The following is a 24,965-nucleotide window of genomic DNA, read 5'->3' on the forward strand; positions in this document are numbered from 1 at the left end:
TCCGTCCACAGGGGCGGCAGTGCGGCTCACGGGGCTACGCTGGCGTCCCCATCACACACTGGTTCCAGTCCCCGCTTCTGATCCAGCTCCCTGCTAATGCACCCGGGAAGGCAGCAGGTGACGGCCCAACACCTCGGGCCCCTGCCACCCCCGTGGGAGACCAGGATGCAGCCCCTGGCTCCTGACTTCAGCCTGGCCCATTTGTTGCTGCCATCTGGGGAGTGATCGGAGGATGGAGGATCACTCTCCGCCTTTCTCTGTCACCCTTTCAGATAAATATTGTTAAGACACATCAACTTCAACCCTTAAATAGGTGAACTGTGTGGGGTATGAATCAGACCCTAGCAAAGCTGTGTGAAGGATCTATCTGTAACCACAGGGCACCTGCCCACCAGGTAGGACGTCCCCACGCTGAGCGTCCTGGGAACCTCGGGCTTCTGCCATGGCTGGGAGGCCGGCCCCAGCCCAGCCCAGAAATCCCCCAACACGAAAGACCAAGCGGGCACCCTCAAATGATCACCCCCACGCATGTTCCTTGCAGTCTCTCTCCACGCTTTTATTGTTCATCTCTTCACATGGCAGACACAGTGAGCGCCGTCTTCTCCTGCAACCCCCACACCCCATCCCACTGTCACCAGTCCCACGGAGCTCCTGGGCAGGGGGCGAGGGCGGCCACCACGCCTGCACACGCAGGACACAGTGCCCCCCGCGCCATCTTCCCGGGTTCGCCTCTGGCCGAACAACGGTGACCCCGGCAGGCTTTGGGTCCGGGAGCTTTCCTTGGTGCTGACAGGGGAGACGCCTTCCAGGACAGTGAGGGTGGACGTGTCCGGCTCGGAATCATATGGCGGGGGCAGGAGCGGCCAGCACCTTCCACGCCTGCGAGGTGGACGGGAGCAGTGGGCCCAGCGATTTCAGTTTGTGACAGAAAAACCAACAGCGGTTCTGAGCGGAGCAGGACCCAGGAGGACGGCGACGCCGGCGAAAGACGCGTGTACCTCTCTGCCCACGTGGGAATCCCACGCGTCCCTCGTCCTGGACCATGACAGACCCCACTCTGCAGCCAGTCGACCAATTCATTAAATAACACAAGTTATAAAACTTTATAAAGGGGGCATTTACAGTGGGGGACATAAATACGTGCTTTGAAAAGTGTCTACGTACATATTTACAGAGTTGTGGGATCAACCGTAGTAGCCCTGAAAGAAAAGCATCCCTTCTGCGCGTGGGAACTCCTGCTCCCCCCGGGTCCCCCCCCCCCACGCTGGGCTTCGCAAGTCACCGAGGACGGCGCTGAGAAGACAGCCCCAAAGTGGTCTCGGACATCCTCGCTGGGGTCTGCCCCAAAGGCACAAAACCCACGGACCTCACTGCACTGGATCCGGACTCAGCTCAGCGCGCCTGTGTCTCTCAGACACGCCAGAGCGCAGGGCTCCGCCTGTCCCTCCCAGGCAGGCCACACGTGGCGGCCACAGGTGGCCACCATCTTCCTCCCCCTGTGCTTTGAGTCCTCCCAAGTTTCTCATTTCCCTGTTCTAGCTGCTTCCCTTTGCGGTTGCTTTCCAAGGCTCACTCACAGGTGTCCGACCCAGATGGCCAAGCGATGGCCCAGGAGATGCCCCCTCCCCCAGGTGAACAGCAATGAGATCTTGTTCACGGATGCACCTGCTCATTTAGGGGTTCTCTGCAAAGATTCAAGAGCGAGGAACCGACTAGAATTTCAAATCTGGAAATGACCCAAGAGCCAGCAGCTCGGGTTGCTTGGGCAGCTGACGGGGTTTCCAAGGGCTCAGACCAAGGGTGTGGACTCGGCCGCAGTGGCGTGCTGACTCCCAGGGGTGCTGCAGGGAGAGGGAGGGGGCCCTGGGGATTGGCCGCCTTGGAAAGGCTGGGAGGTCTTCCTGGGACAGGCCTGAAGCTGACCCCCAGTGCTGGACCGGAGTCCCTGCAGTGGCGAAACATAACTTGAGAAGCAAAAAGCAAGGTCGAGGAGCTCTTGAAAAATTGCATAGTAGGAGAGGCCCCGCCCTGACGGGAGGCAGAGCTGCAGCGCACAGCCCCCGGGGTCTCCCTAGAGGCCGGTCACCTTCCTGCCTCCCAGGGCTCAGGACCCTTCGAAGACCACGCACCCACGCACACGCGCACCCACGCACACGCACACCCACGCACACGTGCACGGCTGAGAGGTCAGCACAGAGACCACACGCACACACGCACACGCACACGCACAGCTGGGGTAGGTCGGTACTCCCTGCAGGGCAGCCTGCCGGTCCCTTTGGCTTCACTGATTCCAAGTCACTTCCGGTGCTGGGGAGAGAGAGAAAGTAACAGTGACAATGGTGGCCACGCAGTCAGCGCCCGCCCTGGGCTGTCCACGCACGACCCGCTTGCTTGAATGGAGTGTGCCAGACCTACAGCAGAGAGCTCGGCGCGGTGACAGCTCCCGTGAACACAGCCGCGTGGCCGCAAGAGCACCGCCCACCGCGCACCCTGGTCCCTTTGAGGATAACCTCCAACCCTCTCCACTCCAGGAGTGACCGCGACCCTGACCTTGACCACCTCACACTGGTTTGCCTCTTTAACTTAAACCGAAGCAATCAGTACATAAGTAACCCTTTCGTGTCTGGCTGCTTTCGCTCGGTGTGTTTGCCAGAGTCGCCGGCCTGAGCACACCGTCCTGGTCCTTGCAATCGTGTGGATTCCACGGCGGGAGCACGCCACGGTTATCCGTCCAGACCGGGGCCATCCTGCATAAGGCTGCTAGAACCTTCCTGGACGTGTCTTGACGACACGGACGGTGCGCGTATGCACACACGCATCCCACGGAGACACTCTGGCCGTGTTTCCCGGTGGTCAGCTCTGCCCTGCGCATCGCCCAGCGGCCCTGCGGGGCCTGAGACGCCCGGCCGTGCGTCCTGGGCCTGCTCTGCCGTCCCCCCGCTGCCAGGTCCCCTCTCACACCGCACCCACAGGCTCGGGAGGAGGAGTGGCGCCTACACCGGCGGCAGGGGCAGAGCTCCTGGGCTCCCCGGGGACAGATCTGCCGCCTGCTTGCTCCACACGGGGTGTCTGGCCGCGCGCGCGTGGTGAGCGCTGAGTGGCATCTGTCACTCTCGGTGGACTAGGAGCCCGGACCTGGAACGGGCCCCCACCCGCTAGCAGCAGTCATTCCCACGGTCATTCCCACGGCCGACTCACGTCCCCACTCAGAGCCACAGCCGCACTGGCCCGTCCCCCACGCGGCCCCGAGGGTGCACCGCCATCAGCCCAGCCTACAGGCGGGCGAGCCAAGACCTGAAGGGGCGAACACCGGCTGAAGGTGTTGCCGGGGAGCCTGGGGCCGGCCTTCGACTCCGGGACCCGCGCAGGGCACCGGTGTCACCTCCCACGGCATACCACACCACGGGGCCGGGAGAGGCTGGTCCAGGCCGGGATGGAGCGGGCGCCCGGTGCAGACACAGAGGACGACTCGGACACGGCACGGCGAGAGCCGCCGTCCCGCGGGACCCCAGCCACCGCAAGGGGACGTGCGTGGCCACCCAGCCCGGGACCCGCCATGTACCCGCCACGACTACGGCACCCAGTGGCTACGCCGACACCACGTGCGTCATGATGTCGTGTGCGTCAGGTCCCCATCCCAGGTATGTCAGGCCATCCCCACTGCCCAGACTGCGTGCGTCGCGTCGCACCATGTGCGTCACGTGCGTCCCCCCGGCTGTGCCCCTGTGCCCGTGCCCTCAGAGGTGCGCTCGGCGGCCACCCACGTTCCAGGAGGCTCTGGGGAAGGGGGCCTCTCCCACTGCCCCGGGTGCAGGAGGCGGAGTATTAGGGGTAGGGGTCCCTGCTGCCGGTTCAAGCGCACAAGACCCCACCGTTCCAGAATCCAGCCCATCCGTGCCTTCAACAACCGAATTCTCATTCCAGATGACCCTGGCCAGGGGTCTGACCCCTGCCTTGCAGGAAGCGGGCGCCCCCGAGCCGGGGGCCACCTGGCCACGCCTCCCGGGCAGGCTCCTGGGGTCTGCGTTGGTGCTTGGAGCCCCAGTTCTTCCCGTGTCCACCGTCGTCTGGGCACTCTTTGGGGTGCTGACCAGGGACAGTGAACGCAGGGAGGCCCGGGCCTGGGACCTGCTACGGCCCAAAGCCCCCCAAAAAGGGGAGTCCGGCTTCCGGGTTTTGCCATCAGAAAACTCAGAGAGGGGCTGCGCGGGCCCAGGGTAAATCTGGGTTTTATCCTGTATGGATTGGTGTTGCTTCCTTTCCCCTCCATTGTGGGAGCAGGGACTGCATGGTCTTTTCTGGACCTAAAGCTAAAGAGAACTGAGGGCAGCCACAGCGATGCCGGCCTCACCTAGCACCGCCGGGGGCCAGCCGCGCCGCTCCGTGCACTGCTTGCATTTGGCGCGTCCTAGCCGGTGGCCCCACCGTAGTCCCATTTCCCAGCCGTGCAGATCGAGGCTCAGAGAGAGAAAGGAACTTGCTTGAGGCCCCACTGCCTGTGAGTGGCAGACCTGGGTCTGAACCAGGCGTCTACACGGCTGCGGGATGGCCCCGCCGGGCAGGGCGTCGGAGCGACCCTGAGTCCCCGAGGAGCCAAGCCTCTCTCTCCTCCCCGCCCCACCCAAGCACAGCCCCTCAGCCGCTGCGCCAGCTCCTACCTGTCAGGGCACAGGTGCAGCGCTAATCCTTGAAGAAGGGTCCCTGGAGCTGGGCTGCAGCCGGGGCCTTGAGCTTCCTACACTGCCTGGTGATGTACGGGGCCGCGGCGGGGGCGCACCGCGACGCCACGCGGAGGCTGTAACTGTGGAAAGAGGAACAAGACGGCTGTCATCAGGAGCCCAGCCTGGGCCCCAGGTGCGGGCGGGGAGAGCGGGCACACTTGGTGGTCAGTGCAGAGCACGCCTCCCAGGCCCAGGCAGGAGCCCCTCTTCCTGGGCACCTCCAAGCCTCAGCCAACCCGAGTTGTAGCCACCGCGGCGTGCTTGGCTCTGCTCCATCCAGCACGGTCTGTCCCCATCCCAGGCAGCTGCGGGAGCACAGGCGAGAGGTGTCCATCAGCCTGGCTCTTGGCACGACGGGCAGAGCTGTCCTGGTGACCCCAGAGGGCACGCGGGTGAGGGGTATGCCGCCTCTGTGCCCTGCCCTGATTCCCTGTCCCCACCTGCCCACCCTGCCCCTCCCTGCCACCAGGCCCAGCAGCCACAGGGCAGAACGCATCAGAGAAGCTCCCGTGTGTGCAGGGAGGGGGCGGGTCCCCTGCATGCCACGAACCCCGACGCTGGGCCTCCGTCCTGGGCCTCATGGAGGCCAGGCGCTCCCGTGCTGGGTCTCAGAGTGGTTGACAAGAACTCTGGATCCTCCCACGTAGCTTGGCCGTGGTCATTACTACAGCCCACGGCATCGGATCTTTGTCTTCAGAAATGCTTTTAAAAGATTGTTTCAAGACGATCCAGCTGTTCCTCCCCACCTTGCTCACCCAGCAACTTGTGCTCGTCTTTCAGGGTATAGCTGCAATACCACCTCCTCCTGGGTGCCCTCCTGCCTTAACTCGAGTGAGGGGTCCTCTTGCGGAACCCCACTGTCTCCCTGTGTCTCCCCGGCTCAGCACTGGTTACGCTGGACTGCACTCACAGAGCGAGGTGTCTGCTCTCGTGAGTGCCAAGACCTCAAGGTCAGGGCCTGTGACCTGGGTACTGCTGCAGCCCAGCTCGGCACAACAAAGGCAAGCGCTTCTGAATAAGGACCCCTGCGCTGACCGCATGCCCAGGACTGCGTGTTCCACCCGCACTGGCTGTGTCACTCCTCACCCGACTGCAGGGTGGACGCGGCTTTGTCCCCGCATTCTCAGACGGGGGAGCAGAGGCCAGCTCTGGCCACAGCGGCCTGGGCGGGGTGAGGTGGAAGGGGAGGTGGGCGGAAGTAGGCAGGGCCAGTGCTTCTGGGAGTTTCACCTGGGACCCCCAGTGCCAGCTCTGCCTAAGTGGGGAGGGAGTGGGTCTCAGAGCGGCAGAGAGAGGGCAGCATCAGGGCACGTGTGTGGCAGTGTCTGGGGACATTTCTCATCACAACCGAGGGGAGAGGTGTTGCCACTGGCAGCTGGTGGGTGTGACTAGGGGAGCTACCAAGCATCCTAGGATGCCCTGGGCAGCCCCATCCCCATAACAAAGGTCATCCAGGCCCCGTTAATCACGGGGACCACGTTCCAAGACCCCCAGTGGGTGCCTGCATTGTGGTTAGGATGCACCCGTATCTACTGCATCTTCCTATCCATATGTGCCATCAATGAGGTGAATTTATCAGCTAGACTCAGCGTGAGAGTAACAATAGTGACTGAAAGAAAATAGAAGAATCACCACAATACACAGCAATGGCAGCTACGTGAGTCCTGTCGGGGGAATGCAGACCGGTGCAGCCGCTGTGGACGGCAGCGTGGAGGCCCTCAGAAGTCTGAATCTAGACCCACCATGTGACCCAGCAACCCGTCCTGGGAATTCACCCAAGGGAAATGAAGTCACATATGACAGAGTTGTCGGTATCCCGTGTTTATTGCAGCTGAATTCACAAAACAGCTAAGATATGGAGTCACCCCAAATGCCCATCAACTGAAGACTGGATAAAGAAATTATGGGATACATACACCGTGGAATACTACACAGCCATAAATAAAAGTGAAATCCTGTCGTTTGCAACAAAATGGATGAAATGAAATCATACTTAGTGAGATAAGCCAGTCCCAAAGGGCAGATACCATACGTTCTCCCTGACCTGTGATAACAGAGCACCTGAAAGACAATCTATAGAGGTGAAATTGACACTTTGAGATGCAATGACTTTGAACAGCCCTTGTCTCGACTGTTAAGGAACTGCTTTTTTAAATACTATTTGTTGAACTCTTTACTTAGTATAGAGTCAATCATATGTGTACAAAGTTAATTGAAAATAGATCTTAGTAGAAAATAAGAATGGGAATAGGAGAGGGAGGAGGAAGAGGGGTGGGAGTGGGGTATGGTGGGAAGAATCACTGTTCCTAAAGTTGTATTTACAAAATGCATGAAGTTTGTATTCCTTCAATAAAAGGTTTCTGTGGGAGAAAGTAAATAAAAGCCACGTGCATCACTTCTCTCTCCCCCTCTCTCACCTATGGGGGCACCGCGTGGCTTCCCTCTGCGGTATCTGAGACGCCGGCATCACCGCTCCTGTCCTCGGCTACTGCGACGTCGAGCGCAAGGCCTGGACGGCTGAGTGCACACGGCGTGGATGCAGGGCACAGGGGTCGCCTCCCGTCCTGGGCAGGGTACCATGGGATGCTCAGAGTACACTGTGTGCCTTCAGATTTTCCGCTTCATCCTTTCACACCATAGGTGGGCTGAGGGTAATCCGAAACGCAGAAGGCAAATCCGCGGACCGGGCAGCCCGAGGGAGGGATCTATTAAAACGCACTGAGGCACCAAGAGAGGCAGACAGAGCCGAGGCTGCTGTCGCGGGGAGACCACTCTGAGAGCCCAGCTCTCGGTCGCGGCCAAGGCTGCCCCGCTGAATCCCTCCCCAGGCTGCACAGTCAAGGCCGGGTCAGCTCATCACACTGGGCTGTGAGCGAGAGTCATGGGCGGCCCCTGAGTGTTCAGTGCTCAGAGATGGGCCGCCATGGCCTGCTGGGCAGGGGGTCCCTCCACAGCCGGCGGCACCCCGGTGCTGGCTGATTCCAGAGTGAGCACTGCCCCTCTGCTGGGAGACTCGACCCTGGAGGAGACGGTCAGCCGGGGGGCTGCCTGGCAACACCACGGCTCCTACGCCTTCTCTCTGCTGGGGCCGAGGCCCCGACAGCGCCCCCTCTCAGCGGTAGCAGGATCAGCAGCTTTGGACACAGGCCCTGCACCTTCCACTTCCGGCTCCTCCCTCTCCTGTGCCTCTGTTAAGTGTTCAGAAAACAGACCATCCAAGAAGCAACTCACAGCCCTCCCCAGCTCCACCTGCTGGCCCCGCGGCCGCAGCAACCACAGGGTGGACGGCGGACGGTCAGGGACAACGCCCCCGCAGCACGGTCCCTCCGCACCGGCTAACGTTCACTGGCCTCTGTGCTGCCTGAGGACTTTCTCAGCTGCCTCTCTGGTCCCTCCCCAGCCCAGCTGGTTGGAAGGACAAGAGTTTTCATACCTGTCTCACAGATGGAGAAACTGAGGCAGAGACTGTTCCTGGGCGAGCAAAGCCCAGGCCTTTCAGCTCCTTGCAGGGCCACATCGTGGGGGGGGGGGGGGCACGGTGCCCCCAGCTTGGTGTTTCCCCCTAGATGGGGATGCGGGGGTGGGCAGGGATGCCCTGCAGGCTGCAGGAGTCCCCTTCCTGACCACAAACTCCTGAGAGCCCAGTGGCCACCTGCACCTGCAGTGCTAACGTGTCCCCGAACCCACGTGCGCCTAGCCTGGAGCCATCAGTCAATGCGCATGCCCCATGAGTCTTGGGCCCCGCCGGCTAGCTGTGTGGCCTCGGCCAGCCATGGGCCCCTGCCGGCTCCAGGCCCACCCTCTGCAAGGTCAGAGTGCTCGTGTGGCAGGGATACTGTGCCGATGAAGTCTGGAGAAAGCGCTCAACCCAGCTCCCCCGGCCCCACCGTGCCCACTGGCCCAGAGCCGCGGCTGATGGGACCCCAGGACAGCCCGATGTGGTCAGCAGAGGGAGGGGACAAGCGCCAACGCCCACGCTCCTTGCTGTCTGACCGTGCCTTTTGGCCTGGGCACCTCCTCGGTTTCCCGCGCTGTAAAAATGCAGACGGTCCCCGGAGGCCCTGCTGACTCAGAGCAGGGCTGGGAGGAGGAGCCCCGGGCTCTGGAGGCAGAGCACTGGGTGCTGCCTTCCGGGAAGAGTTCAGCACCCGGACACGCGTCCAGCAGGTGTGACGTCCGCGGCAGGAGGCGAGCCAGGGCCCCAGCCTGTCCTCGAAGCCTGACGTCAGAGCACAAGGGTTGGGCCTGGCTTTTGCCCCCAGATCCCCGTGCAGGGCTTGGCACTCACGCACCAGCTGCCTTCCGGGAACCTCCGCTTGGCTGTCTGACAGGCGTGTCAGCTTGAACACGGCCCAAGTGGGCGATCCCATGGCGCCAGCTTGCCCCACCCCTCAGGCTCCAGCCTCAGCAAACGGCATCATGAGAGTTGTCACAACCAGGGCCCAACAGGACTCCCTGTCCTCGTCTGTTCTGCGGGCAGGGGGCTTGGAGACCTCCCAGCCACTCCCAGGGAGACTGTGTGTGCGCACTGAGCCCGGGGCCCCAGGAGCCTCCCTGTGCGTCATCCGCCTGCAGGTCAACCCCTGGGCCCCTCGTTCCCCCTCCCCAGGGCCACGGCCAGCAGGAGCACGGTGGTGACAGCCACTCCACTGGCCTCCCCACAGCCACGCTTAGCCCCTCAGTCCGCTCTCCACCAAGCCAGGAGCCTGGGCTTGCTGGGGAGCCCGGGACCACGTTGCGGCCCCTCAGCCCGGGGCTTTGGCCAGGGCGGGGAAGAAGGGCACCCTGCTCCTGCCTCCCGCTCCCCTCGCCCTCCCGCTGCGTCCCGTGTTCCTCGGTGGGCCCTGTTCTTCTGACCTTGGAACCTCAGCCCATTCCCTGCCCTGCCCCCACTTCCCGCAGCCTCCATGTCCCTTCCTTCTCTGCCCCCGCCCCCAGCCTGGCCCCGGGCCTCACCAGCACGTCGCCCTGTGCACGTTTCGTTCTATAATCCTTCTGGATCCTTCTGGACCTTTCTGGATCTTTCGCTCACAACAATCACTTTGCCTACTGCATCGCGTACTTCTTCACTGTCATTCTCCACCACCAGGGGCAGGGCTGAGCCCCCTGTGCCTGCCCTAGGAGCCGGCTCAGGAGATGTTGGATTGGAGGGATGACGCAGGAACTGGATTGCCGCAGCCTGGTCCAGTGGGATGGTGATGCATGAATGAATGAATGAATGAATGAACGGCAGGAGAGGGCAATGCAAGATGGACACCCCGGGGTTGCGGCTGGAGGGCCACACCCCTTCCTGGCCAGCCCCACCGCCCAGAACAGCAAAACCCAGAGACTCAGCACGAGGACCCTCGTGTTGGGGACAGGGGCCAAGCGCAGTCATGACGGTGCCCCCTGCTGGTCACCGTGGTGTTGGATGCCCCACCAGTGACGTTCCACAGCGGCTGCCTCGCTTCTCCAGGAACCCCAGAACCCCGCAGTCCCTGGAGCAGCTGGGACCCCTGAGCCGTCTGCGGCCAGTGCCTGGGGCCTGCAGCCGGCCCTCACAGAGAGAGACAAAGTCACGCGAGACTTGAGTTTTCTGGCCACACACTCAGTCCGCGCTGTTCCCACTTTACACACATTCAAAGCAGCGTGCTGGACGGTTCCCCAAGGCCACGGCCAGCCAGAGGCAGCCCGCTGACGAACCCACGAGGGTGAGCAGGGCTGTCAGACGGAGCAAACGCAGAGTGTGCAGCTCTGACATCAGACACGTCCCTGGGACCGGAGAGGAATCGTGGCTGCCCCGGGCCGCTGGGGGCCCAGGCTTGGCCCCAGGAGCCCTGCTGAGAGGCAGTGCTGTCCAGGGAGGGGAGTCCAGGGTGGTCAGCCGTAGCTTTGTGTCCTCCAAGGTCACAAGCTGACGTGACACCATCTTGGGGAGAACTGGGGTTGGAGGGTCCCTCGTGGTGGCATCAGTGGCCTTTCTCTGTCTCCTTCTTTATCCAGACACACACGCCTTCCAACAAAAAGCCACGTGAGCACAGCAGAAGCGGCTGCCCACAAGCCAGGGAGAGGGCCCCCCATGGGCCCTGCTGGCCCCATCTCAGCCTTGCAGCCTTGTCCAAGCCTCCGCCTATGACATTTGGTTACGGCCACCGGAACTGGCTAGGACCAGCTGCAGAGCGCACACCTGGTGAGTCAGGGATGCAAACCCGGGGACTGAACCGGGGCCATCATCTCGGAGCACGGCGCCCCCTACCTGGACGACCCCCTCGGCGCGGCCACAGACAGTGCCGATCCCCAGTGCCCATGCCCAGCCCCCAGCTGCTTCCCACTGTGGGCCCAGGCAGGAGGCAGCGCGTGCTGATGGGGCGACGGGAAGGCCCCTTCACCCCAGGTCCCACCTGTGACCCGGCCACCACCCCACCCCCTTTCTTGGCGAGTGACCTGGCAGCCCATGTGGTCCTGCCCTTGCGGCTCCTGCCGCACCCGGGCTGTCACCACGCCCTCCAGCTGGCCCTCTTTCCCTCTCACCACCACTGGGACACCCCCCCCCCCCCGTGAGGCCCCCTCCTCGCTGCACTGCCTGCCGCCCTGCTGGCTCCCGTCCCGTCTGTTCTGTAGAAGCAGGACTTTGTCCTGACAGGCAGACAGGCAGGCAAACTGGGTCAAGACGCGCCCTGCTGTCCTCGACACTCCTGGGCACCGAGGACAGGCCCCTGCCGGCCTGCCAGCCCATCGCTGTCCCTTCCCTGTGGCCTTCAGCCCTGGCCACTCAAAAGGGTCACCCGGAGGGGCCTGGGACACAGCAGGACATCAGAAGTTCATGGGCAGAGATGGGACGTCTGTGGTTGAGCCCCCCAGGGATTCCAGCGTGCAGCCTGGGCCGAGACCTGCTGCCCTGGGCATGCTTGAGGCCAACGGCGCTGTGTCAGCTGCGCGGAGCACCTGTCCCCCCCCACTTCTCCCCCACAGGCAGCTCCCGAGCGACTGTGCTGCCGGCTGCTTGGGGGTCTCCCCGGGAGCCCCGATGGGCCAGGGCAGCAGCACCTGGCTACACTCTGCTCTTCACTGAACCCTCAGCACCTCATTTTTAATGAGAAAGCAGAATGCGGGGAGAAATGCAGGGTTCCACATGCCACCAAGAAATGTCACTGGGTGTGCGGTACAGGAGCCACCCAGGTACCCCGGGACGGACACGGGCATCGGAAATCGGAGAAACACCAGGGAAGCCAGGGTGGGGAAGGGGAGGGGGGAGGAGGGCGTGGGGATGAGGATCCCTAGCAGACAGCGTGACCCAGGAGCCGGGAAGGATTGAAGTCGGGGTTGCTGGTCCCCCTGGCCGTCTCCCATGGGCCAGGAAGTGCCCTGCCCCCCTCGGCGGTGAGCCTGGCGCTCAAAGCCCACCAGGCTTTGGGGGTCGGGGAGGGTGACGTCCCTTGGCAGGGCCAGCAGCCAAGGCCCTCTCGCCGCTGGGGCTTGACTCCGGGACAGGGGACAGCTGAGACCAAGGACAATAAATGGAAACAACAAGAATAAAGCTAAGAAGTGATGCATTTTTTTTTTCTACAATGGGCAAAGGATATCCGCATCATTGAACCCATGGTCTAACGCCAGGAAGAGCTCATCAAGAGAGAAGCAGACACAGCTGCCCAAGCCGTGCTCCGCGGTGCTGTGAAGAGAGGTGGCCACTGCTCAGATGGCGCTGGGGAGGCAGCCTGTCCAGGGAGGACCGTCCCCAGGGCCCCACCCCTGGGAGGCAGTGCCCACCTGTCCCAGCGCCGGTGGTGGGCATGGCCAGCACTGAGACAGCAGAGAGTGGGAGACCTAGCAAGTGGGGTCTCCCAGGCTTCATCCCAGCAGAGCACGGCCACACCACGGCGTTGTTCAGGAAGAAGAGGAGGTGGAGGAGGGCGTGGGGCAGGTACGGGTTGCAAGGTGGACGGGGAAGCCCTCAGCGCAAGAGCTGAGATCTGAAGAGAGGATTGGTCCACTAGGACACGCAGCCCTGGTGTGTGCCAGGTGGTGGGAGCAGCAAGTGCAAAGGCCCTGTGGTGAGACGCACCTGGAATGGCAGAGGTGAAAGGGCAGAGGGCAGGGCCTCGAAAGCCCTCAGGGAGGTGGGAGCTCGGCTGCCCCATCTGGGAGGAGGAGTGACAGGACCTGACGTGGTTGTGGGGCTGTGTACAGGCTGCAAGGTGCGAGGGTGACTGGGGAGACCAGTTAGGAGGTGATGGCCGCCCTCCGGGGTGGGGAGGAGGGCCGTGCTGCGGCCCCTGGGGCAGCTGAGGAGGCCGAGGGGTAAGAGGCTGTGGGTTCCGGATGCCTCGGGGAAGTGGGGCTGAGGGGACCTGCGGGTGAGGAAGACATCGGTGCAGAGCTCTGCTTGGGCAGGGCCTGGTGGAAAGGCTCACTGGACACCCAAGGGAGACGGCAGGAGCGTGGCTGAGACGAGACAGAGAACAGGAACTCGGACTTGTCAGCGTCCAGAGGGAGCTGAAGGAACCCGCTGGACCTGATCCTCCGGGGGAGCGGAGCAAGTGGCCGAGAGAAGCCGGGAGAGCGGGTCAAGGGGCCAGGATCTCCAGGAGGGGGGCTCACGGCGCCCACCCCCAGGAAAGGTGATGACGACGGAGGACTGACCGCTGCCCGGGGCATCGGGCAGGCTGCCTGCTGGTAACCTTGGCAACAGCCAGTGCAAGAGCAGAGACAAACATCTGAAAGGGGGTGCAGGGAACCCCGCCGGGGCTGGAGGGGAGGGGCGGGCCAAGGCGCTCCTCCGTGCTCCCCCCCAAGGCTGCAGGGGTCATCCAGGGCTGCGACTGCCTGCCCCAGCCCTGCCTTGCCCCTCTCCCTCAGGGATCTCCAGGAACAGTAAGCCCGGGGCTGGCTGGGCCAGAGGGCCTTGCGCAACTGAGTTCTCACTGTGTGTTCTGCACTTGCGCAGGAGGTGGGGGAGAGGCAGAGGGCGTGGGAGCTGGCGCCGAGGTCAGATGAGCCCGGGGCCAGGCAGGAGTTCCCTGCAGCCTGGGCGGAGGCCCACGGGCCATGTCCAGGAATGGTGGGCATCGACCCACGCAGCACCCAGGCTGGGAGCAGGGGGTGGGGCGGGCACTGTAGGAAGCCCAGCCCCGGTCCTAGCTCCACTGCTGCTGTGTGGCCTCAGGAAACACCCGCACCTCTCTGGGCCGCGGGGGTTTCCCCTGTGACGCGAGGGGGTCCAGCAGAGAAATGGAAACGCCAGTGCACCCTGTCACTCCTTGAGCATCACGAGGCACAGGGCACTACTCGTGGGAGCGCCTCGGGCCGGGGCAGGGCCTGGGACGAGGCCAGTTTCACAGAGCAAGAAGGGGAACAGCCAAGGGTCCAGGCCAGGACCACCAGACCCCCCAGCCGGTGCCCTGCCCCGCCACAGGGCTTGCAGTCACGGGGGTGGAAATTTCGAAAGCTGACTTGGAGCGCCATTGGGCCGGACACTTCCGCTCACTGGACGGAAGTGCGTGGGAGCTGCAGACGCCCAGCCCAGCCTGGTGCACCCAGGTCAGAATCTGCATTCCGAGGAGAACCCTGGGAGAGGCGGGGGCAGACCTGTGCAGAGACCCTGACCCGACAGAGACTTGTGCACAGGAGACAGCAGGGGATGCTGCCGGGGGGGGGGGCAGTGACCCCCCCCCCAGTCTCCTCCCGTGGGGCTGGGGGAGGAAATGGCAGGTGCTCCTTGTAGGGCGGGGGCACAGGGCCGAGGGGGAGGAAGCGGCAGGTGCCCCCTGTGGGGCGGGGGCACAGGGCCGAGGCTCCTTTAAGTGCAGACAGAGCCCTCAAGGGGTGCTGGGGCCTCTCCGCCCGGGCTTCCCTTTCACTCATGCAGGTGGACGTGCAGCGTGGAGGCTGGGCGCCGCGCTGATGGTCACAGGGACAGGGGCACAGAGTGGAAAACGGGGAGGAGGGCATGCAGGAGTCCCACCCAGATGGGCCTCGGGCTGCAACCCGGCCCTCAGGTGCACTTCCCTTCTCTCTCCTCGGCCTGGAGGGAGGCTGCTGCCCCTGCGCAGCCCCAGACTGCGCACGCCCTGGCCAGGTCCTGACGTCCGCAGGGCCAGGAGCTCCCCAGACCTGTCTGGCTTGAGTTCCAAATACACAGCATCTGATGAGACAGGAGCACCCGACCCGGCTAGCAGGCACTGGCTGGCCTGTGGCCAGACTGCAGAGACAGCCAAAGGCAGCTGCCGGCAGGGAAAGCCCTGCGCGTGCTGCCCCCTGCCTGCCAGGACAGGAAGTGCAGGGGGCCCGCGCGGTCACGATTGGGCAAGGAAACAGCCTGAACCGCAGCCAGCAAGGGACGCGCGCGTGCGCAGTCACACAGCAAGTGCCTGGGAAGCAGTGAGGAGACCGGGCCGCTCACTGCCTCCGTGGGGACACAGTGGGAATGAAGGGTGGGGGTGGAGCCCCAGGCCACTTGGCAAGGCGCCTTGGGAGGCGGGGCCTTCCCACGTGCCGCGTGGATGAGCCCTGGGCTCCCTGTGACAGCTTCTTCCTGCCCCCCCCACCACACACGGGACAGGAAGCCCCCACCGGGGCCCGAGCCCAGCTGCTCCCCACTGTTCCCCACCACGGAGCCTGCACCTAGCCTGGTACAGCAGGTGCCCAGCAAACACTTCCCAAACAAACACGCGGCAAACAGCAGGCGCGCGGGGCCCTGTCAAGGTCCAACCCCCGAGTGTGCCACCTGCGCCTCCGAGGAGGAGGGGGCGCCCATCCAGCGGCTCGCACTGCCGGAGTCCCCAGTTCACACCCGCTCTCGCTCCCCAGCCCTCAGTGCCCGCCCCGCCCAGACATCTCTGCCCAGCGCAGGGGGAAGTGTGGGGGGCGTCACCCCTGCAGGACACTGTCGCCGGCCTCTGGCTTCCCAGCTCCCCGCCCCCTCATCTCGCTTTCTGCTGACAACCAGGGGTTCCTGCAGGCCTCGGATCCCACCCTTTCTTCTCCCCTCCAGCTGAGCCCAAGCACCCGCTCTCTTCAAAAGGAAACCTCTCAGAAGGGGAGCGAAGCCAAGAGGAAACCTGAACAAACCCAAGTGATCCAAGTGCGTCCAGGCCGGCGAGTGCAGGAGGAGCCGGTCCCCGGCTCAGGACGGCAGGAGCCGGACGCGCCACCCAGGGGTGCAGGTGCAGCGGCTCTCTGGAGTGCCGGGCTCGGGGAGGTGCTGAGACACCACTGTCGTGACTCCCCTGGGATCTTGAAGATGATCGTTGGCCAGAAAAGTTAAAAAGATGAGAGAAACTCCAGAGGCAGAGCAAAAAAACCCTCTTTAAGCTTGGAACTGAGCCTTGGAGTCTGGCGTGGCATCTACCCTGGGCACGGGGTTTCTAGCACGTAGTGCCCGGGTAGGAAGAGGCTGTACCTTGGGAGCCTCCTGTACACTTGGCCGCCCCCTGCAAGGCTGCTGCCTCCGTGGGGAGGACTTGCGGGGCCTCCTTTGCTGCCCAAGGGTCTCAGCCTGCTTGTGCGGGCAGCCAAGTGTGCCTGGCTGGCCCAGCCAGGGAAAGGCACGCGTGCGGTGTGTCTGAACAAGCGGCAGCCACCCCCAGTGCCTGCTCATGCTCCCAGCTGACCTCACACAGGCTGGAGGGTGGCCAGGGCTGGGACAGTCCAGCCGAGGCGGCCTGCACACGTTGGATGGCCTGGACTCAGGCCGTCTGCCCGGACTCTGGGCTGCTTCGAGCTCATGCGCACCTGCGCCCCATTTGGTTTGGGGACCACTGGCTCACCGAGTGGACACTTTCTCAGGGGCTCTCTGCCACTGGGATGGAGCTCTGACCCAGCACTCAGCCGGCTCCCGGATAGAAGCCTGCCCCTCGCCACACACGCTGCACACTCGGGGCCGGGGGCGAGCCGAGGGCCACTGTGGAAGGAATGTCCCTGCAACAAGCCAGCGGCCCATCTCACCTGCTGCATGGACAGTGACGCGCCAGGACGCAGCCACGTCGTGCACACAGCACCCTACCCGCCCGGGACGGCGCACCTCCTGCACACGAGCCCTGAGCCCCGTCACCTCCGCCAGATGTCACGGCCACCCTCAGCTCCCCTGCTTCCCCCAGTGGTCTCCACCGGAGCACTGGGCACACGGGCCTTCCGAGGAGTCTGGTGGCTTGGTGCTCCTGGGGAGCAGAGGGCACGGGCGTGGAGGGACAGTCCCAGCCCCACCGCCTGCAGCACCCACAAGCCGGCCCTGTCCCTGTGCAGGGGCTGTGAACAGGCTGAGGCCAATGGGGAGGCATGTGTGCCCCAGCCTGTGCGGTGCCTGGAGCAGAGCGGGAGAGGATCTGACAGCCCAGGACTTGGTCCCCCAAAACGAGACCGGTATCAACAAGACTTAAGCAGCTCTTGAAGTTCACGCAGGAACGTGGATCAGGGACCTCTGTGAGACAGAAAAACACACGAGCCTGCTACCGCTTCTTCCCCATCACCAAACACCCGAAATTGTCTCTTCCACCTTAAAATGAGGAAAACCTGCTCTCGACCCCACTTCCTCCCTGGACCTCCTCCAGGGTGCCGGATGCTCTGGGCGGGAGCGTCCTCTCGCCTTCTATTGGTCAGGCTGCTGCCTGCCTTGCCTGCTGCTCTCCCCGGAGCACCTGGGTGAGCCCAGCTCCTCTGCTTCTGATCCAGCTTCCTGCTCACGCGCACCCTGCGAGGCAGTGGGTGATGGCCTAGTAGCTGGGTCCCTGCCATGCACCCAGGAGACCTGGATGGATGGAGGTCTTGGCTGCTGGTTGTGGCCTGGCCCAGCCCCAGCTGCTGTGGGCATCTGCAGTGCCAACCAGTGGATGGAACACCTCTCTCTCTCTCTCTCTCTCTCTCTCTCTCCTCCATTCTCTCTGCCTTTGAAATAAAATAAAAATAAATCACTCCACACTTACACATTCTGAATCCCGCCGCTCCCCACCCCGGCTGCCACAGCCAGCCATCGCCATCACCTCCCACCAGGGCGCACTGTGTGCTTCCTACCTATCTCAACAAATCAGCAGTTTCCCGGAAGAGGCAACCCATGCTCTATCAGCCCTCCCTCCATCCCCCAGTGACCCCCATTCGCTCTGAGCAAAAGCCAAGTCTTCACAACAGTGCAATACCTGATACCAGTTGGCCCCACCCATGCCACTACCCGCACAACCTCCCCCCTCCCTTCCTGTCTACCACCAGCAGCCACACCAGCCTGCTCCCTGCTCCTCAAGCCTGGGCGCCACCACCTTTGCACCTGCTGTCCCCTCAGCCCAGGGCTTTCTCCTTAGGCCCACAGACTTGGACACCTCTAAGTCTTTGCTTAAATGTCCCCCTTTGGGTCAGGGTCTCTGTGATCCTTATGTTTAAAATGGGGCACCCCTATATTCACCCCTGCACTCCCTATTCCCCTTCCCTGTTTCTCTCCGGAGCCACAACTCCGCTGCCGCTCGCTCTCCCCCCCAAGGAGGGTGTAAGTTCTACAAGAGTAGGCAATCTTCTTTGTGCATGCTGATGTTTAATTAATGTTTAATGAAGCCACGCAAATACAATACTCAGTGCAAGTGGCAAGGACGGGGTTGGGACAAACACAGCTGGCCTGCGGCGTGCGCTGAACTTGAGTCCTGGAGCCGAGTCCCGAGCAGTGGCCGGGATTCCCAGCCGCTAAGGACACAGGCCAGTCTCGTTTTACCCACCATTTTCTGGGCGGACTCTGGCTCCGCCCCACCCTCCCAGGCCGATGCTGGCACAGGATGCAGCCGGCACCCGGGTGCCACTGGCTCTGGAAGGGCCCCACGGACATGGCCGGTCAGGTGCACTCGGCAACGTGCAATCGGGTGGCTCTAGAAAGGGGGCTTGCTACTTATAAGATGTGGTCGGGAGGTCATCCACTGCCCGATTTTCTAGGGGTCTCTACTACAGAGCGACCCCTTGGGAGCCAGCCGGTGTCAGGAGATGGAATCAGTTGCCGCCACAGGGAGGGTGACCCTAGTTTCAGATCCACAACGCGGGGGGAAGAAGAATCTGAAAGCCAGGATCCTGAAGAGCTGCGCTCCGTGGGGTGCAGGCCGTTCGGTTAGCTGACGGCAGCCTGCGAGGACTCGGGTCTTTGCCGTGTGCCAGCGTGAACTGGGAAGGAGGGGACAGCGTCTCACCAAAGCCTCTGAAATCACGAGCCAGGCCTGCTGTGGCTGGATCAGTGCTCGTTACTCATCCTTGACCTTGAGGGTAGGAACCCCCTGATATTGGTTGTAATTGATCTTAATTGATCACTTATTTACTGAAGGATGCTCTGAGCCCCGGCTGCTCCACTTCCCACCTGGCTCCCTGCTCATGCGCCTGGAAAAGCCGTGGAGGATGGCCCAAGTCCTTGGGCCCCTGCCACCCACATGGGAGACCTGGACGGAGGTCCAGACTCCTGGATTCAGCCTGGCCCAGCCCCAGCCACTGCGGCCCACTGGGGACTGAACTGCAAGATCTTTCTCTGTCTCTGCCTTTAACTCTTTCATATAAATAAATCCTTAAAAAGGGGAAAAAAAAAAAAAGATGAGGACACACACAGGGCCGTGACGGACAGGCCAGTGGATTCCCAGTGCCATCTCCACTCGGCAGCTGCCCCTGGCTGCTGTGTCACCGCGGGGGAGGGGGTGTTAGAAGGGTGGAGGAGAAACTGCTCTGAGAGCTGGAAAAGGCCACCGAGAGCCTGCGGAGAAGCCAAGGAAAACGACAGCTCGGAGCAAATCCCGCGATGGGACGAATGACAGCCGTCCCTTCATTGTTTTCTCCTCCTAAGACCACAAGGGAAACTCTGAGGGCAGAGTGCGCGACTCACTGGAGAAGCAGGTGACCGACGGCGACGGCCGGGTCCCACCCTGAGGCTGAGGCTTCCGGGGCTGAAACGCAAGCACCCGGCGGATTTCGATGGCGGTGATGCTCTGTGCCAACGTGGAGCTGACACAGACCGGCGGGCCTTCCCCACGGCCCGGACACGGCGGCCGGGACCGCCTGCTCAGCCAGACCAGCAGAAAAGACACCCTCCCCTACCACGGGTCACACGCCACTCACGGCGCCTCCTGGACACAACACCTGCCACCGATGGCCTGGATCTATCAGCTGACTCTAAAGATGTTTTCAAAGGACATAAATCTATCATTGATTGCTTGACCTTTGACCCCATCCCTGCACTCACTCCTAAGGCTCAATCAGAGGCACCTACAACAGCCGTTAGCAAAACTCCAAAACTTCCAAGTCCCCACGCGATGTCCTGGATCAGGAGGTCAGCGGGCGGGTCCAGCAGCCTCTGCTTCGGGCAGTGACGAGACAAAGAAGCACACGCAGGCACCGCCGCGGTCCGAGGGCCGGGTGCCCATGGCCATCAAGACGCAGCTGCCCGCCAGCGCCTGGCCGGCACCACACAGGCTGTCCACCCTACAAGGCGACCAAGGGGCCAGGGGATGAACGATGGTGGCAACACAGCGGTGAACTGTGACTCCCGAGCCAGACGCAGCCCTTGGCTGAGAAGGCGTGGGGTGCATTGTCACCCCAACCTCCACGCCCCCCTCTCCATACGGTGTTGGTTTCATGTTTGAGGAGCTTCACAGGGAAGCAGCCGCCTAGCGACCCAGAGGGGGCCTGTCTAGCTGTCACTCAGCAGAAGGAACCATGAGCCAAGACCACGAGGGGGCGCACCTGCTGGCGTGCGTGTGTGTGCATGTGTGTGTGTGTGTGTGCGTGAGCACTGGGCATACATGGGCAGTCCTGGCAGCTCCCGCAGGCCACCGGCCTCCCGGCCCCCCGCCTCCTGACCCCCCAGCCCACAGACAGCTCACAGAGGTATAAGCTGAGGCCAGTGGGAGTGTGGACCATACTCATGACAGGCAGACGGTGAAGGCCCTGGGGAGCAGGTATCTCAAAGATGACCCACTCAGGCTTCGGCAACCTTGCACCCACATGCCAGAGGCACCCCAGGGCATTGCCGTCCACAGCCAAGCGTTCACTCGTGGCTTCCTTGAAACGTCAGGGCTGTTTCACAGTGCGGGGAAGCGGCAGACACAATGGGACACAGGCAGCCACTGCCCTGCTGCTTCCGAGGCTGGCCCGGGGCACCCGTGCTGAGCACGGACCCAGATTCTGAACCCAGCCAACGCGGCACCCAGCCGGCCACCTTCCCCGCTCAGCCGCAAGCCCCCTGCCAGAGTGGCTTGGAAAGACTTCTAGGGAGACGGGGCCAGGGAGCTGAGACCGGGGTGCCACTTCCTCTCCCAGCAAAGCCAGACAGGTGAGGCTGCACCATGGGCACACACACCGGCCAGGGCGAAGCCGCTCATGGGCTGGTTTCCTAGCAACACACAGACCCGACTGGTCCCAGGCAGGACCAGACCACACACCTGCCGATTCCCCCAGCACCTTCGAGCTCCTTCAAATCAGCCGGCACTCCTGGTCCACGCTGGGACAGGCGCCTCCAGGAGCCAGCCCAGTCTCCCCGCTCCTTAAAGGAAGAGGCACAAGACCACGCCCCCTCCTCAGGCAGAGGCACAACTGATGACTAAGAGACGAGCCAGCCTGCCGGGACCGGATCCCCTGCTCCACTCGTAAGAGCTGTGACTCTTGCAAGCAGCCTCCATTTTCCCAGCTGTAAAATGGGAGAACACAGAAGTACTGACTTCGTGGGGTTGAAGATGGAATGGCATCGTTCACATATCGCCCTGCAGACAGTGGCTGGCGCACTCTTTAAACAGGTGATCACACCCACTGCGCAGTCGGGGCTCCCGGGTCAGCTCTGCATGTCACTGAGCTAAGCCCCATTTTCTCCTGAACCCGGCTCTCACACAGCTACGTCTGGCTTTGTTACTTAAAAACCAAGAGGAATCAGGGCCGGCGCCGCGGCTCACTAGGCTAATCCTCTGCCTTGCGACACCGGCACACCGGGTTCTAGTCCCGGTCGGGGCGCCCGATTCTGTCCCGGTTGCCCCTCTTCCAGGCCAGCTCTCTGCTGTGGCCAGGGAGTGCAGTGGAGGATGGCCCAAGTGCTTGGGCCCTGCACCCCATGGGAGACCAGGAGAAGCACCTGGCTCCTGCCATCGGATCAGCGCGGTGCGCCTGCTGTAGCGCGCCGGCCACGGCGGCCATTGGAGGGTGAACCACCCAACGGCAAAGAAAGACCTTTCTCTCTGTCTCTCTCACTGTCCACTCCCCCTGTTAAAAAAAAAAAAAAAAAAAAAAACACCAAGAGGAATCAGTTACACAGAGGGGTGACAGAAGACTGGACCCCCTTTTCCTTCTTGGTTCTGATGGGGGAAACGCGCCAGCCGCGAAAAGGCAACAGCTCTGGCCCGGCTGTGTCACTGGCGGCAGGACCCGGGTGAGTCCCTGGCCACAGGGGCCTTCTCCCTGGCAGGACAAGGGATGAGGGTGTGTCTACTGCGGCCCGGTGACCTCCGACGAGGCGTGGCAGCTCTGAGCACCAGCCACGGCTTCTGCCCAAATCGAAACCCGAGAGGGTGCCAAGAGCAGTTAAGACAGCACCGACCACAGCAGGAGGCACCTGCGGTCCCCACAGGCCTCTGCTGTCTTCACAGTGGTCCTCTGTGCGCACACTACGGCCACATTGCAGCAAGGACAACCGAGCCCCAGGGAGGGTAAGCAGCCGCAGAGGTGAAGGGGAGAGAACTATCCGGGGATCAAGCCGGGGTCCAGATACTTTGACACAACCGCCACCTGCCGGGCTCCGCTTCTGATGCCAGACATGAGGCGGTGGGCAAAGTTCCCGTCTGGGTGCAAGTCTCATTCCAGGAAAGGTGCACACAGCCAATCCAACCACGCACGGACGCCTTAGACACCACCAAGAACACAAGGGAGATCTCGCGAGGAGGGTAAGGGCGGCGTTTCAGACGGGGTGGTCAGGGAAGGCTTCTCAGAGGTGGTGACAAGGCCCTCACCCACACTCCACTGCTCGTGACAAAATCGCAGCAAGATCTCCCTGGACCAGTGCCGCCTGCCTCTTACCATCTCCCAGGGAGTTCCTGGAGGACAGGCCCCACCCCGGCCGAAGGGAGAACCGGTCAGCCCTCGGAGCCGTCAGTTTTGTCACCATTCTGACAAAATGGGGCCGAGCTGGAGCAGCAGCCCAGGCCGCCTGCAATGCCAGCATCCCAATCTTGCAAAAGCTAAAATTCTGACAGGAGTTGCAGCCTCCCCAGAGGGCGTGCCCACCCAAGCCGGGAAACGCTGCCGGCGGACGCCCCTCGGCGTCCGGGAAGGAAGCGTTTCCCGTCTCGTCAGGGCCTCTGAGCAGGAGCAGCTTCTTCCGCAGCCTCCTCTCAAGTTCTCCGTGGTCGCCAGCCCTCAAGCCCACCGCCTGCCCCCAGCTGCCTTCCCTCCTGCCCCCCAGGGCAGGGCGCAAACCCTGGCGTCCGCTACTGTGGACCCCTGTGTTGATCCAGAGTAGGCGTCAGCAGCCACCACCGGCCAGCACACCGCCCGCTGCCTGAGGACTCGCAGGCACGAGACGGGGAGGGGGTGCCGGAGCCCACTGCAGACCAGGGAGCCGCGTGCCCTGCTCACCGACCGGCAGGAGTTCAAGGTCCACGCTTCTCCCCACTGTGCTACGCAACCTGGGATGGCAACAGCATTGCCAGGGCACACGATGGACCTAGAAATGGAAGTCATTCTCACACCAGGGTTCACACGATTGGAAGGCCGGGCGTGGGGTCCCCCAGTGAGTGCTGTGGGCACTACCCTGCTGACTGATGGGTGAGACGACTGCCTTCCTCGGGAGTGGGGAGCGAGGTAAGCTCTATAAAGCGCTCAGAACTCAGCCCAGTGCACAGGAATTCTCTCCAGGGGGGAGCGTGCCCTCTGGCCCGTACAGGGCAGGGTCGGCCAGACCCACAGACCGTCCAGGTCCAGTGTGTTCAGCCAGGGCTCAGAGCAGCCGTCTGGCTGAATGCCAGCGGGAGAAGACGCCTGGCTCAGCAGGTCCAATAGCAGCCCGGGAGCAGACGCCACCTGCCCACGCCCTCCCGTTGGCCTGCGCAGAGAGAAGAAAGCCAAAGCCGCTGCAGAAAACTGGACCCACACTGAGTTTCCAATAGCTTCATTCCAACAGAGAACAGCAAGGCTTGATTGGGTGGCAAGACTACAACAAATTCAGCCGCTTTAAAATGAAATTGCTTTTAAGTAAAAAAAAAGAAAATGAAGTTGCCCTGTGTGCTAAGGCCTGAAGTCCCTTTTGTTCCTGTGCAAGATTTCGGGTCTTTCTGAAAACGAGTGCTCTCTGAAGTTCACATGGGGACTGCACGCCTGGCCCGGTGAACAGCCGAGTGGAAAGCCAGATTCTAGAGCGGCTCCAGGCTGAACCGATATGGGACTGGCAGCAGCTTAAACACGTCCCCATTCGGAGCATAACCCTGTCCTTCAAAGTCCTGTCGTTTGTCATCAGCTCCAGCTCTCGGTCCCCGAAGTGATGGGGGGAGCCCATTCATGCACCTCTAAGGGCCGACAAGAACCCGGGCTGGCAGCAGTGAGGCCTGGCAGGCTCAGGCACTCCCGGCTCCATGGGGCCGGGTCTGTGCTCATGGAAGCACTCCCAGGCCCCTCTGAACGGCTTCCAGTTCAACACATCATTTTCGTAATTCCAGCAAGTAACCTAAGGAGCAGACGGACACCCAGGGCCTGGGAACAGCTCCGGCGGTCAACATGCCGCTGCCCAGGCTCCTTAACCTGCTCTGCTCGTTCACCGACCCGGGGGCGCCTTTGCCAGAGAGGCTGCCGAGGCCTGAGCTCTGCGCTCACCCGGATGACAGCCCCTAAGCACGACCCCGACACTGTAGCTTGGAGGCAGCTCCAACCCCAAAAACGCCACCTGAGTCGCATGTCCTGTTTCCCCATCTGTAAATGACCGATCACTGCCAGCAGGAAGTGACACGGGGCGGCGGGGGGGGGGGGGGAGGTCAGAGGAGGAGGGAGGGGAAGTCCCGGCTGACCCCCGTGGGTGAGTGGGCGTGGCGGGCTGGGGGCATATGGCCCCAACAGCAGCCGTCCGATGATCTTCCCCCTACGTTGTACTTCGTTCTATTTTTCCCCCGTGCCAGGTGTTTTTTGCTTAGTTGTAATGGTAGCATGAACATCACCACTCCCACCAATGAGGAATCTTTTTTCTTTTTAATCCCATAGCACTGTGTATTTAAGGTCCTGCTTGTGAGGGCAAGACAGACACAGGAAAGGAGGGGCCCAGTGGGGCTGAGGCCTTGGAACAAACACCAGTGGAAA

General features: G+C 62.6%; 1 protein-coding gene across 6 annotated transcripts in view; it reads right to left on the reverse strand.

Moving 5' to 3' along the window:
• Nucleotides 1–535: 535 nt before the first annotated feature.
• The window catches only part of PRDM2 (PR/SET domain 2), a 125,682-nt gene continuing 101,252 nt past the window's right edge, over nucleotides 536–24,965 (reverse strand). For 4 of the 6 annotated variants that reach the window (XM_051834336.2, XM_070077045.1, XM_051834333.2 and 1 more), the window contains one exon: nucleotides 536–2,307. In XM_051834336.2, the coding sequence (XP_051690296.2) occupies nucleotides 1,713–2,307 (595 nt within the window). In that variant the 3' untranslated portion in view covers nucleotides 536–1,712. Of the gene's footprint in view, nucleotides 2,308–4,658; nucleotides 4,802–24,965 lie in introns of all 6 variants that reach the window. The other 2 variants (XM_070077047.1, XM_070077044.1) reach the window with 1 other exon arrangement.

Source organism: Oryctolagus cuniculus, chromosome 7, assembly GCF_964237555.1.
Source record: "Oryctolagus cuniculus chromosome 7, mOryCun1.1, whole genome shotgun sequence".
Classification (NCBI taxonomy): domain Eukaryota; kingdom Metazoa; phylum Chordata; class Mammalia; order Lagomorpha; family Leporidae; genus Oryctolagus; species Oryctolagus cuniculus.